The following is a 13,888-nucleotide window of genomic DNA, read 5'->3' as shown; positions in this document are numbered from 1 at the left end:
TTTTTATCTTATTGGCAAAGTTTACATAAGTGACAAGCCAAATTAAAATTCAGAAATTCAGAAATTAGCAACTGATTCCTGTATTCAAAAAAACCTTACTATTCTTGACCTGTTTCCTGTATATTATATGTGCAGGGGAAGTCTGATGTACCGGTATGTGTCCATTTTTATTTCGGTTCATAACAAAATACAGATGGAAGAATGCAATATATTGTGGTATGTATTGCAATATACGAATCATTATTGAAATAAATTGCAATAAGAAAGTCACAACCCATTACTAGACAAGAGCCATTGCTATATCTCCTCCCACTTCATCAATGGGGATAAATTAATAATATCACTACATGCCTACTTAATGTGAGAAGCTTCAAATGACCAGTTGTAGACTCAAAAGCATGAATATGATGCTGACAGACCAAGGATCGTGAACTTGGGGAATGTGAAATTTGAAAACCATCATGGACGACAGGTGGCTGATACGTGTATCAAGGCATGCAACTCAACCCATTTCACAGTTCATTCAGTTTCATCATGAAACACAGGTTAAATGTAAAGCTATTGACAGTTTCTCTTGGGCATCCAAGGTATGCAGCCATTATGCTTCATCTGTTAATCATTCTACACGATTACGGGTCAGTGGCCAGAGTATTGTTTTCAAAGATTTGTCAGCTGTCATTTTACAACTTGGGATATCTTCAACATAAAAATTGTAGGCCCTCCTGATCTACAAACATAAATCTTGTTCAACCTCAAGTCAATGTTAACAAAATATATTACTTCAAGTAGACAGTTTGTCAGATTTTTTTTAAAATGTCTGACTATTTTTTATATCAATAGAATAATTCAGCTACAAAGAAATCTGCAGTAGTATGATTAATACATGAATATCAGTGATGAACTTCATAACTTAGTTCTAAGCTGTTAACATGGTTAAGTCTAACATTCACCAACTAACTGATAACAGGCAATCAGACATGTTTTAATGCAGGGCTTATGAAAAGACACCAAACTGTCAAATGTTTATTACTGCACAAAAGCATAGTGTACAAATACATGCATACATAAGTTTAGTTTTACATAATTTGTACACTTATCCTGCATTACTCTTAATGCATTTACTACCTACCTGTTGACAGAAACACAGTGGTGCAAGGTCTAGGCTGAAGAAAAAGTTGTTCAAACCAGTTGTTAAGCCAACTCTACATAGCTGCCACTTGATCAAACGGAAGTGATGACATCATGGATCTTCATATTACAGCTTGTCACACATAATTTCATCTGAGGATACTGTGAGGAGGAAGATCCAGGATGGTTGGGCCCTTAGACGTAGTAATGCAGGATAAGTCAACAAATGTAAAAATATTTAGATTTTACTAAAATTATAACTTGTCCTGCATTACTCCTTAATACATCTGTATCAGATAGTATGGCGGTGGGCAGACCTTCCGATGTAGTCAAGTTAGATAAACCCTCACAACACAAGGTTTAAGAAACCGTATAGCGTGTCATCTACGGAGATCAGTACTACTTGCTCAATCCTATCCATGGAAAGAAAAACAAGATTTTGAGGACATCCAGGTACAAAACAGTAAAAGAAATTAGCGTGTGCTAAAGTCTAGAAACTGAACTACCAGACAAGGCTTATATCCTGAAAATCCCCCTAATGAGTGTGTTGGGGTTGGGTAAAACTGGCTCTGGATGGGAGGAATTTTTAGGGGTGTTCGGGATTGGTAACCTGCTGGGCTACAACCAGAGAGCCAAAACTGCAAACGCCTTCGACATCTTCTAGTGCCACGTCTCTCAGATAATGGCAGCAAAGACAGTGTCAGACCTCCAAAAACATAGAACAGGAGGTATAGATGTAGGGTGAGACCAAATAGTATCCGGCGTCGGGTGATGGTGCTACCTCAGTAAAATCTGGGCCAGACTGACATGCGTGTCCCATTCAGCAAAAAAGTCAAATCCCTCGACCATGGAACCTTCCAATGAATCTGAGCAGTAGTGCTGTGCATCATGAACAGGTGGGCGGCTTCTGGAGCGAATCTACTAAAGGCGTAGCTGCTGATGGTGAAGGTGTGGAGAGTACCTGAGGTGTCTGCTGAACAGCAGATGCTGGCGGGAACACAGGTACTGAATAACTCGCAGGAGCTGGCAGTATGTAAGTTGCCAGAGGTGCTGGTGCAGTAGGCTGGTACACAGACGCAGGTGCTGGATACAGGTGTCTCATCGACTTTAGCCACATGACCTGCATGAAGTTGTGCATCTACGCAGGACCTATGTAAGGCGCTGTAGGCTGCATGTACATAGGAGGGCGCTGGTGGAAAACCAAGAGGGACAGTTGCCAAATGGCCACGTGGAGCGGTCAGCGCAGCTGTAGATGGTTACCTCTAGGATGCAGCCATCACAGAAGCGCCTGGTAGATGCCCACTTGTGCGCCTGTCTGATAGAAGCACCGTAAGACGCATGGGAAGGCATAGCTTAAACCACCAGAGGAGAGGACAACAGCGCTGGGAGGCAGAAAAGGGATGTCAGCAATAGAAACTAAGATTTTTAGTTCACTAGTACTTATAATGATAACACATTGCAAATCCCTTAAAAATAGCATAATTCTACTAGTCCTTATGATCCTTAACTATTGGGCAATTTGGCAAGGACTACAGGACTAGCGCCAATTTCTACTGCTGAATCTTGACCGATCTCGAGACGCTGAATAACGCCCAACCCGAAGTAGAGGGCTGAGTGGTGATGACTGGGGACTTTTGGAGGGAGGAACCCTGCAAATCTGACATCGTCCTAGCGTGCAGTAGGGACTGCTGAACAATGCGCATACCGTATTCGACGTAATAAGCGCCCAGGGCGCTCTTAAAATTAGAACTATGGGGGCTCTTATTAGAATATAATTTTGTCGAAAGAAACAGAGTTGAAAGATAAATTTCGTGGTTTATGCTGACAGCCTGAAATGTTTATATACGAGAGAGATATTTTTCCAGAATTTAATTGCCCATAATTAAGGTGGCATTTAAAACATGAGTGCGAATTATACGCGAATAAATAAGTATTGTGTACATTGAAAGGGTGCCATTTGGGATTGTTCACGAGTCAATCTATTTGCAAATATCGCCGTGGGCGCTTATTACGTCGAATATGGTATGTGATACCTGCCTGTGTCTATAAAAACTTGACGGGGAGAGAGGGGAGAAAAAGTTATATTTCAACTCTGGTGTACAAACATGCATACAATCCAGACACTGTGGACGAGAGTCCTTAGCAGGCAAATAGTACAACGTGCAAGCATATATCATACAAGAAAAGCTTGATGTTGTACTGAAAAGTGACTTAGAAACAAAAGATTAAATCGGAAAAAACAGGCTTTATTATTACAAATAACAAGAGTAAAACACTTGCTAAGCCAACTAGAGGCTAAAGGTAATTATTTTATAATTAAGTACTAAGCCAGCAACTGAAAAACAAAAGACTGCCTCGAGAAAAACGAGACTGTTATCAAATTCAAGATTGCGGATTAGGACAACTAACACGTGAAGAACAACTTCAGGTACAATTGATATATATTATTACACAAATAGAAGCATAATAAATATATAAACATATACTCCACCTGTCACAGAAGAAATTTAGGTTGAAGAAAAGCGCAACCACAGAATTAAAGCCTAAAGTAATCCAATAACAGGGTTCGAAATTATTAGTGCCATCGTGCCGAGGGCACACCTGAAACTGTAATAGCACAGTGAATTCCTTACCTGTGTGCACCTATGGCTCACTTAATTTATCAATGAAAGTGATTTGTAAAATTGATTGTAGCCGCCTAAGATCAATTGTAACTAAGATTGTTGTGTGCAATTGGGCCCAGGAGATGGACCACACCCTATGGACCCAGAACAGCTACAGCTGTAACTGATCAGTGCACAGCTACTACCAGTTGTGAACAGTAGCTCTTAAATCTTGGGACTATTATAATTGGTATTGCAGTATCTAACTAAGATTCAAAGGCAATGAGTAGCCAGAAATGAGTAACGAGAGTGATGTGTGTTTGAATTTTCTGATTGATAATTCATTCTAAGTATAATTTAACTTGAGTAAACACTATGACAGTCACTTGACTTGTATTTGAATTATGATTAATTATTAAAACAAAGCCAATGTATTTCCTGGCACACCTGAAAACGCGATGGCACACTTAATTTGGCATAAACATGACAACTGTGCCCATTGGCACACTTGAAATAAATTTAATTTCGAACCCTGAATAATAAACACACAATGTCTGTCCTGTGACAAGCAGTAATATGAAGATTCCATGATGTCATCACTTCTGTTTGATCACGTCACAATTGGTTAGAGCAACTTTTTCTTCAGCCCAGACCTTGCACAGCTTCATTTCTGTCAAAAGATAAGCAGTCAAAGCATTAAGGACTAGTGTAGGATAAATTAAATATATAATAATTACCTTTCAGCAGGGTCTTGGAACTCTTTGACTTGAAACTTTGACTCGTCTTTAGTATTTATAGCAAGGGGAGTAAAATAACCTGTAAAGACAAACAAACGATAATGAAATGAAATCAACCAATCAGGATAAAATAATCACCATGGGGAGCCTATGGATCTATAAAGGTCTTATAAAAAGTATTTGAATACAGGGACACTCAAATGCCCATCCCAACCACTACCTCAGACAAGAGGTCGGCTGATTCACATTCGATACGATTCAATTCGATTATTGATTTCACATGTCCGATTCAATTCGAGTCGATCGATTCATGATTTGACAACTTCAGTTGGTATCACTTGTATTATAATAAGTTTTTTTCAAACATTGGAGGATTTATAAATTAAAATTAAAAGTATGGTGCATCTTTTGTCGGGAAAAAAACGGAAAAAGGCTGCAGGTCTTTGGCCACATAAACAGCAAGTGCACTAGTTATTTCCCGGTCACGTAATCCCTCTTCCCTCTTGTTTGATTACTGAACATTGCAGGTAGTGCCTTGACATCACTCATACAGCATTTGGGTTTCTTTACATTTGATTCTCCTGACATTTTAATGTCATTTTGTGACATGATTTCAAAATTAACTATTTTGTGTCTTCGTTTCATTTGATTGATTAAGCTTGTCGTGTTACCGTGATACGGTGACTTCACTTCGCATACGGTGCATTTCACTTCCTTTTTGTCTACTGATCTGGTGAAATAAGCCTAAATGGGACTTTTCAGGTTGCCGGGTGGCCGCATGTTTGTTTGCTTGGCAGCCATGTGGGAAAGGGCAGGATTTTCGCGAGATTGCACGAAACTTTAATAAAGATGGCGGTGCACTGTATTTGGTATTAGTAAAATACTAATATCATGAACATAGAAATTAAACTAGATGAGCATGAACCGTTTTACCGAATCGTTATGTAAGGATTTTGAATCGATTCAAGAATCGGAAATTAAAAAAGATTGATGTATCCGGGGATCGATTTATCGTCCCACCTCTGCCTAAGACTAAATCTAACATTACTGACATGACAAGAAAACCTTGATTTCACAATTAGTTTTGAAAACTGAATATTACAAAAACTAGAATAATCATGATAATGCTATATCAGACATGCCATGTTACTTTTTGAAAAACATTAAGTTATTATGTACAGAATACGACACAGACACTTGTCTGTTTGTCCGAGACTAGTGAAAATGTAGAGGAACTAGATGTTTTCTCCCATAGTCTAGTTTTGTAACTGTTACATCAATGGCGTCTACCCCTGAAAAAGGACAGGGATTTACCAAGGTTCATATATTTAGGACTTAAACAATAAAATTGACTGAAGAGGATGCTGAGAGTCAAGATTAGGGCTAGAAGACTCAAAAGTTCACACTCACCCTGACTGCTCTTGGTCTCCTTTAGTCTGATGAACAGTTCTTCAACCAAACTTTCGATATCATTATCCTGGAAATAAGTTTTGAACAATGCATCAAAATTTTCACCATTGTTCACTTTGAAACAAAACAGAATTGACCTGAAGAAAGAGTTAATGCAAAATCTAAAATATTTCTTTAAACATGTCCAAAACAAGAACTGGCTCACAAAATAACAGTGTTAATAATAATATATTGTGTCCACCAACCACACTAAAATTAGACCAAGAATATATCCTAAAGTAAGATAATCTGTTGGACCATCGTGTCCATGCTCAATTCATCACATTCATAATCAATACAAAGAATATGATTTCCATATGACAAACACTATTATATGATAAGGCAATCGGATTTCTGTTAAGAGTAAGAGGTAAATGCAGCACATTTTCATACACTACAATTTGATATATTCATTACATTGTTTTTCAACATGTTCAAGACACGTGTAAAATTAACAAAAGATCTGATACAAATAAAATTCGGGAAGGACGAGTGACCATGGTGACAATTCCTTGTAGACTTTTACCAACAGGTTACTGGTAGATGGCAACTCTGAAGCAAATACTTTTTGCATATCTTAATCATCATAATGAACATTAAATTATTGTTAATGTTGCATTCTGATCTGAAGCAATTAATTTCCTACTACTCCAAGGATATGTACAATGTGAAGAATTGACTTCTTTAAAACACACTAATCAGTGATGGGAAAATAAGAAAACACAAAAATATGGTTCAGCAAAGGTTAAGTAAAAATATCAACAAATAATTCACTGAACATGGTGAACATGGCGTCACAGGGCTCAGGATAATATTTTTGAGCAATTGAGAATTTACTCACAAATTATCATTTACATTGGGTATTGCTAGTTTTCTTTGAGTTTCAATATGTTTATACTCCCCCTGGTCTATTTGGGTATTTTTAAATTAATGTTGTTTCAGTTGACTTCTTATTTGACAAGTGTATCTTTTCCTGCGCTGCGCCAAGTGTATAACATGTTGCATACTTACAACAGCAATATACATATCTAACTAACAATAAGCAAGGCATGGCAACTTTTTTGTGCAACATTCACTGCAGATGCATTCATTTACATGTGTGATGTGATGTGATGCCTGTAAATCATGTCATATGGCAGAGTAATTTATTGTTAAACAATTGTATAACATTGTCTGTTTCTTGTTAAACGCCACACTCAGCAATATTCCAGCTATATGACAGTGGTCTGTATATAATTGAGTCTGGACCAGACAATCTGGTGAGACATCATGAGCATCGATCCACACAATTGAGATACGGTGACATGCATCAATAACAAAGTAAGCGACCCTGACCTACAGATCCTGTTATTTGCCTCCTACGACAAGCATAGTCGCGTTTTATGACTAGCATGGCTTTTTGAAGACCTATTCTAACCTTGATCTTCATGGGTCACATTTGTCTATTAACAAGATTCAGAAGAAGTTCATAGCATTGTGTCTTGACCATGGCTGGTTTTCAGGAATGTATTACTGTCTAATGTAAGCAGTGCTGTGGAAGTTACTATATTAAATTAGATGCTTTTGGGGTCAAGTGTAATCTGGAATCTTCTAGAACAGCTAGACTAACCCACACAGTGTATAGAACCTTTGAGAAGGGATTTAGATGATGTAATGGGCATGAGTGTGCCTCTCTCATCTCACATTACATTAAACCAGTGGATGTGTTAAGACCTTAGTTTTCATCCTGAATATCCACCCTAGGCCTATTTTGGAAGCCTGACCACTGCTGCTGCTTTATGAACATTATCATCACTGACTTTTTGCTATCGCCATTGCCATTATACCTTATACTGCAGTGTTATAAATTGACACTGGTCCTGTACTCCTTGCCAAATTGCCTGATAGCTAAGGTATACAGACTAGTAGAAATTTGCCATTTTTAAGGGTTTTGCTATATGTTATCATCATAAGGACTGTACCGCCACTGAATTTTGTACTGCCATTACTTTTACAGTACCGGTAATTTGTATTGATTTGTAAACCTAGTTAATTTTATAATACATTTGTGAATTGTAAAACATATCTTTGTTGTGTGTCAATTTCACACTGTCACACTCCTTTTGCATACAGATTTCTGGGTAAACGTATTGTTTCAATTTGGAAATTTTAATTTTCTCATGTGTATTCGTATGCAAGCAACTCCAAATTAATTGGGTAATGGTGATTATTTTCTTTAGAATACAAGAAACATGTAAGAAAACAGACCAGCTTTTTAAAAGCAAAAGCATCGATTATCATAATCATACCCTACTCACCTCATCAGACACTGACAAGAGACATTCTACAGCGGCATTCTTCCGTCTTTCCTCCTCACTGACAGGCTTCTTCTTAACATCCCTCCTTTCTTTAGCCTTCTTGGAATCTTTCTTTATATCCCAAAATTCATCTCGGTCAGTGCTATCAATGTCTGCCATGTCCTGCTGCAGCAGACTGATGACATAACGGGTGTAAATGACAGAATCAATTTTGCGGAGTTCCAACTGGTGACCTAACCAGGTCAATACAGAGTCCGATAAAGGCATCGCTGCCTCCAAGGACATTCTGTGTTCAGGGTACTTCATGAAGCCTGTCTAACAACTAGGCTCCCCTTCCCTTATCATCAAGTATGCCATGCCAAGTTTCATCAAGACCAAGTTAAAGGTACCAGCTTGCTGGGTCAACATTTGGAGAAAGGTTTCTAATACTGTTGTGCCAGAAGCCAATCCATCTTCAGTTGTTGTTCATCACTCTTGGAAGCTACTCCAGAGCAGCTGAAGCTGAAAGACTAGAAAAAAGGAGAAACATAAGAAAATATGCAAATGCAAATGTTAAACATGATAAAACGGAAGAAAACTACCTATCTAGCTATTTCACACAAAGCACTTGTCTCAAGTTGGGCTGTAAATGGTCATTTTTCTAGACTTGCAGTCAGTGAATTACTACTCTGCCTTTATAAACGTACCATGTATATACTGTACCTGAATAACAGTCATTTACACATAGGCATTAGGTTATTCAGTTCTTAATATTAGGCATGAGAGTCAATGGGGTCTTTGTCATTGCCCTTATGCTAACAATTAAAGATTTAGGCATCTAGTTCGATTCAGATACTATAGGAGCAAACCTCAAGGACCCAAAGAGTTGAAGACCCCCTTATTTTGAACACTCCTAAATCAGCTTACTTGTCTGAATGACATGAGGATATGAACCCCAATATCATGAAGTAATAGCAATCTTTTTTAGATAAACTTTCTTAATTTACTAAACTTTCAAATTTGACTTTTGGAAACAATTATAGAGACACTATTTTCTAATTTAATTGTGACTTTACAATTGTTTGCAGGAATGGATATCAAGACTACCCTGATAGCCCAGACATGTTTTTTTTAAAGGTATCTACCTGGATAGTTTAATTTTAAACATCATGGGGTTGCTATACATTATCACTTTTCAAGCTAGTAGACGCTTTTGGCTCATTTCCATCCCCACTTATAAGCAATTACTCTGAAGCCTGGATCTAGTCACGTTTCTTTTGATCTTGATTCTAGTGGGCTTACTGAAAAAAAGTTCCTTAGTTTCACTAAGATATACCTCAACTGTTGTCAAGAGACAAGTTTGGGTGAGCAGACATGGGCACAGATGGTTTTACTATAAGAGGATTGTGTGCAAAATTTTATGATCATCATATCATAGGCCTTAGGAAAATGTTAAAAATGCAGTAAAACCAGATTTACAGGGATTTGTATCTATGAAAAATTTTAATTCTTTCACATGCCAAATAGTAGGCAAATACACCAACACAAGAGGTGACCATAATTTGTGCCCAACACTTTTCAGTCTAGTGGCCTGAAATTCTCTTTTGATATCATTTTCAACAGATTTCAGGCTAAAAGGGACAGTATGTCAAAGATTCTGTGTTTTTAAATCATGCATGAAATAAGTTCTCAGTGTGACATCGAGGATTCGATTTTGGATGCATTTCTGTGGCACTGACGCATTATCATGATTATTGTAATAATTATCACATCAAAACTGCATATCGTGGGCCCAAAGGTGCATTATGTATGTGTGATGTCTAACTCGTTTTACACAATCACTTTCCATTTAAAACTTATTTCAAGTTTTAAGATAACTAACAGGTTGCAAATATGTTTGGTTTGTAATCTTTTTTTTCTGGTTGATTAATAGTCTTTCTATGGACCAATGAAATGCTCTCATTATGTTTCGTTTCATTCTGAGAATGTTCAGGAACAAATGTCAATGCCCAGTTTTCAATCAGTGTTCTCAGCATCATGCTGTTATTATTGTTCATGACACGATGACGTAATATCAATGTACCTGTTTACCGGTAATAACTGGTAAAATTAGGCTTGGATAATTTATTCAAGGGACTTTTAGTCCCAGTGGATCAGCAAATGAGTACCTTATAAATATTTTTTCTTGATGAAAACATCCACGATAATCAATACAGTTTATTTTTCGAATGAAGTAAGCTCGTCTGTTATCATCAGGGTTCCAACTGTCTACTTTGCCTGCACTTAACATGATGTTGAAAGAATTAAACCTAGGTAATTTGCATAGTTTCTTTTCTTTGTTCTAAGTTGGGGGGACTGGTAATATTTAGAGTTGCCAGTCCGACTGGAGGGACATACAAGTGTAAAAGACAGCAGGAACGCTGCACATGTTGTATTCATGTCTTATAATGTTTACAATGTTGGGTTTTTTTCAATTTGATTCAACATGGCAAAAAGGGTCGGACATTGCATGCTTGTGACAGTTGTCCTCTTGTCTGGGGGATGGTTGGTTTGTTGTTTGATGCCGCACTCAGCAATATTACAGCTATATGACGGCGGTCTCTAAAGAATCGAGCCTGGACCAGACAATCCAGCGATTGATATCATGAACATCCTTCAACACAATTGGGATCAATGACATGCATCAACCAAGTCAGCGAGCCTCATCACCCCATCCCGTTAGTTGCCTCTTACAACAGGCATAGTTGCCTCTTATTATTGCCTTCAGACCCGGCGGTTAGCCGGGACTGGGGTACAAGGTAGCTTTGGCCGATTTTGTAAAAGTACTGATTTAACTTTGATTTTTACTGCAGTAACCCACACTGATGGATGCACAGAGGAAGCTTTAACATGTTTAATTTCTTAACATGCTTTTTGAACAAATGTATTTTACAGCATTTTTATGTAGTCTTGTATGCTTCATGCGTTTTTTATGTTTACAGCTGTCATATTCAGCGATAGAAACTAACATCTTTAGTCAACTAGGCCTTATAATGATAACATATAGCAAAACCCTTAATAATGGCAAATTTCTACTAGTCCTTAAGATACTTTAGTTATTGGGCAGTTTGGCAAGGACTACAGGACTAGTGCCAATTTCTAACGCTTCACATTCACAACATGGCCCACAATATTTATGAAAAGGCCCATAATTTTCAAGGTCTGTGGGCCACATTATAAAAATCTTAGGTTATCACTGAATGTCACATGCCCAATTCAATTCAAACGCCAAAACAATAGAGCTATGCACAGTGAGGCCGACAATGCAAGTGTTGTTCAGAGAAAACTGCCTTCAATCTGTTTTTTTTAATAGAGCCAAATTGAAGAGAGAGCTTGTGTGTTTTTTGTACAGCTTAGTACATGTTAGTTATACCCAGATTTCCTTGCTGCCATCCAAGTACCCCGGTCACATCGTCACATCTTTCACAGTTCATTCAGGTGTTTTCATCTGTTTATTTGTGGACAATTCTTCACATATAGATAAATATATGTCATGATTCATGAAATATTTAACATCCATTGAGAAAATATCATAATAGTACAACAATATGAAAAGCTCACTGATAGTCTTGCATTAGGCCTGTCTGTTTTTATTTCAGTATAATTAGGTCTGTTTACAAACAAGAGAAAAGTCTGGTCATGTGATAAGCCTACGCCCACAGTGTGGTCACTGGAGCAGAAATGGAATAAAAGTAGCAGACCCGAGTAAAATTGGGTGTTATCGGCTATTGTTTACAAACAAAGCTTCAGAACGATTGACATTCTGTGACTGTCCCTCTAAGACTAGTTGCCAAAGTTGCAGATCGTGACAATGAATCAATTTGCTGTAGCATGCAAATGACTATCAATACTTGAAATTGTATAGAAATTTTATAGATTTTATATAAAAATGTAATGTGCCTGTAATTTCATACTTTCAGTAAATTGCTTGGGAAAATGTTAGGGAAACATAAGGGAGATAGCTCTGACAATAGTGACTTATAATGTTTACTGTTGGTAACAATACTGTTCCAAGTATATCTGAGCGAAAAATACAAACATCATGATGTTTTGTCATTATTAGATGAGTTAGTACATTTAAGTACACTACAAATTAGCTATGTTTGAGGCAGAAAACACTTGGGGGGAAAATGCTACCGAATAAACTATGACGATTTCTACAGTGACCCCATATCTATCAGGAATAGACATACAATACTTGTTCGGAGCTAAATTTGGCCTAGTGGTTTATTCAATTTATCTAGATTTAGGTTGTAACAACCAGGGCTGTTACGATTCACTAGCGTATTCAGTGCTCAAATTGGTATTGCATATGTTCATTGTGAGTGTGAAGTGTTCACAATAAGTCACATTAGCATTTAAAATGAAAAAGTAGTGTTGGGGCGTGATCTTGTTTGTTGATCTGTCATCTTAGCAACATTTGCCACACCCATTTCTTCATTTACACAAAGAGAACACAGGTTTTTACATTCTTCTGATACTATTCAATAGCATTTACTTGAACTGGTCCTTGTGGAGAACATTGTTTGAATATAAAACACCAAAATACGTTTCTCATCCATGATCATGTGATTTATTGCAAATAATGACAAGGCAGTTCAGTCAAGAGCAGTGATGAGTTTTAGGCCACTATGTTACAACTGTTTTTACAATGCCTGGCCACATATATAGCAATAGAAGCACTAAGATTTCGTAAGTTAACCACAGCGAATATTCATTGGATTTAGTAGCTGATCTTTTCCACAAAATTCTTTTTGTCGGATTCATGACATACCACAAGTTCCTGGCTCTAAGCCGAGGTATGACGACTGTCTGAAGCTTCCGTAAAGGAGAGGTGAAGGTCACTGATGCAAGCTATGCTGCGCTGATACTAATTTCTTACTTCCTAGATGCTATTAATTTTATGAATCGAACGATAACACGCATACATGACACAAAATTTCGATAATCTACCGTTTATACTTATAAACAGTCTATGCGATTTGCTAAATATTCCCAACCGAAGGGGTGGCGATCATGTCATGAGTTTGGGGCCTCACACGCGCAACTGAACTTTTCGAAGGAAATAATGATCATGACAAAATAATTGGCTCAGTTATACATACACGTATTTAACGGGTATGACAGATGCTAAGAACACGTTGTAATATGTACTTACCTCGAACTGAATCTTCGACGATTGTGTCGTCTGACAGAATTTCTCTTCTGCAACTGTCAAAATCAAAGCCATGGCTAGGGTGCTAGTTTAACGGCATTAAAGCCGTTTCTCCCATGATGCGTCCATTAAAAGATCTAAATCTAGCAAAGCAAATACTTCATCTTCGGTTCCTACAGCTCTCAAAATTCATCAGGTCGAAAACAATCGATGAAAATCACACGAAATTGACCTAAGTACGAAGCTGAGACAAACTCAGCTGACCTTTGGAATGAAGGTGAGGGAATTTCCGGATATTTCGCCGAGACAAGAAATAGGTTCGCATACTTTGTTCCTTAACAGTGAAAATTTGTCATTTTCCAACCGTTTAATTGCGCGAATGATTTCGAACATAACATATAATGCTAACGACTAGCGGTTCAGGGACTACAACAATTACTTCTATTTCACAAGGGCCGCGCAATAATCAAGTACCTGGCACCTCTCTGGTGATATGGCAAC

At 37.6% G+C, this 13,888-nt stretch overlaps 1 protein-coding gene across 1 annotated transcript in view; it reads right to left on the bottom strand.

The window, feature by feature from the left end:
• LOC139453235 (uncharacterized) overlaps positions 1 to 13,648 on the bottom strand; it is a 28,632-nt gene extending 14,984 nt beyond the window's left edge. Inside the window, exons 1-4 of the mRNA XM_071234859.1 lie at positions 13,391 to 13,648; positions 8,215 to 8,723; positions 5,879 to 5,945; positions 4,469 to 4,547 (exon numbers count right to left, since the gene is read on the bottom strand). Coding sequence (XP_071090960.1) covers positions 4,469 to 4,547; positions 5,879 to 5,945; positions 8,215 to 8,520 — 452 coding nt within the window. The 5' untranslated portion in view covers positions 8,521 to 8,723; positions 13,391 to 13,648. The remainder of the gene's footprint in view (positions 1 to 4,468; positions 4,548 to 5,878; positions 5,946 to 8,214; positions 8,724 to 13,390) is intronic.
• Positions 13,649 to 13,888: the final 240 nt, after the last annotated feature.

Source organism: Haliotis cracherodii, unplaced genomic scaffold, assembly GCF_022045235.1.
Source record: "Haliotis cracherodii isolate W230 unplaced genomic scaffold, xgHalCrac1.p SCAF_9, whole genome shotgun sequence".
Lineage (NCBI taxonomy): Eukaryota > Metazoa > Mollusca > Gastropoda > Lepetellida > Haliotidae > Haliotis > Haliotis cracherodii.
The sequence above is the reverse complement of the archived record's forward strand: the minus strand, read 5'-3'. Positions and strand labels throughout refer to the sequence as shown.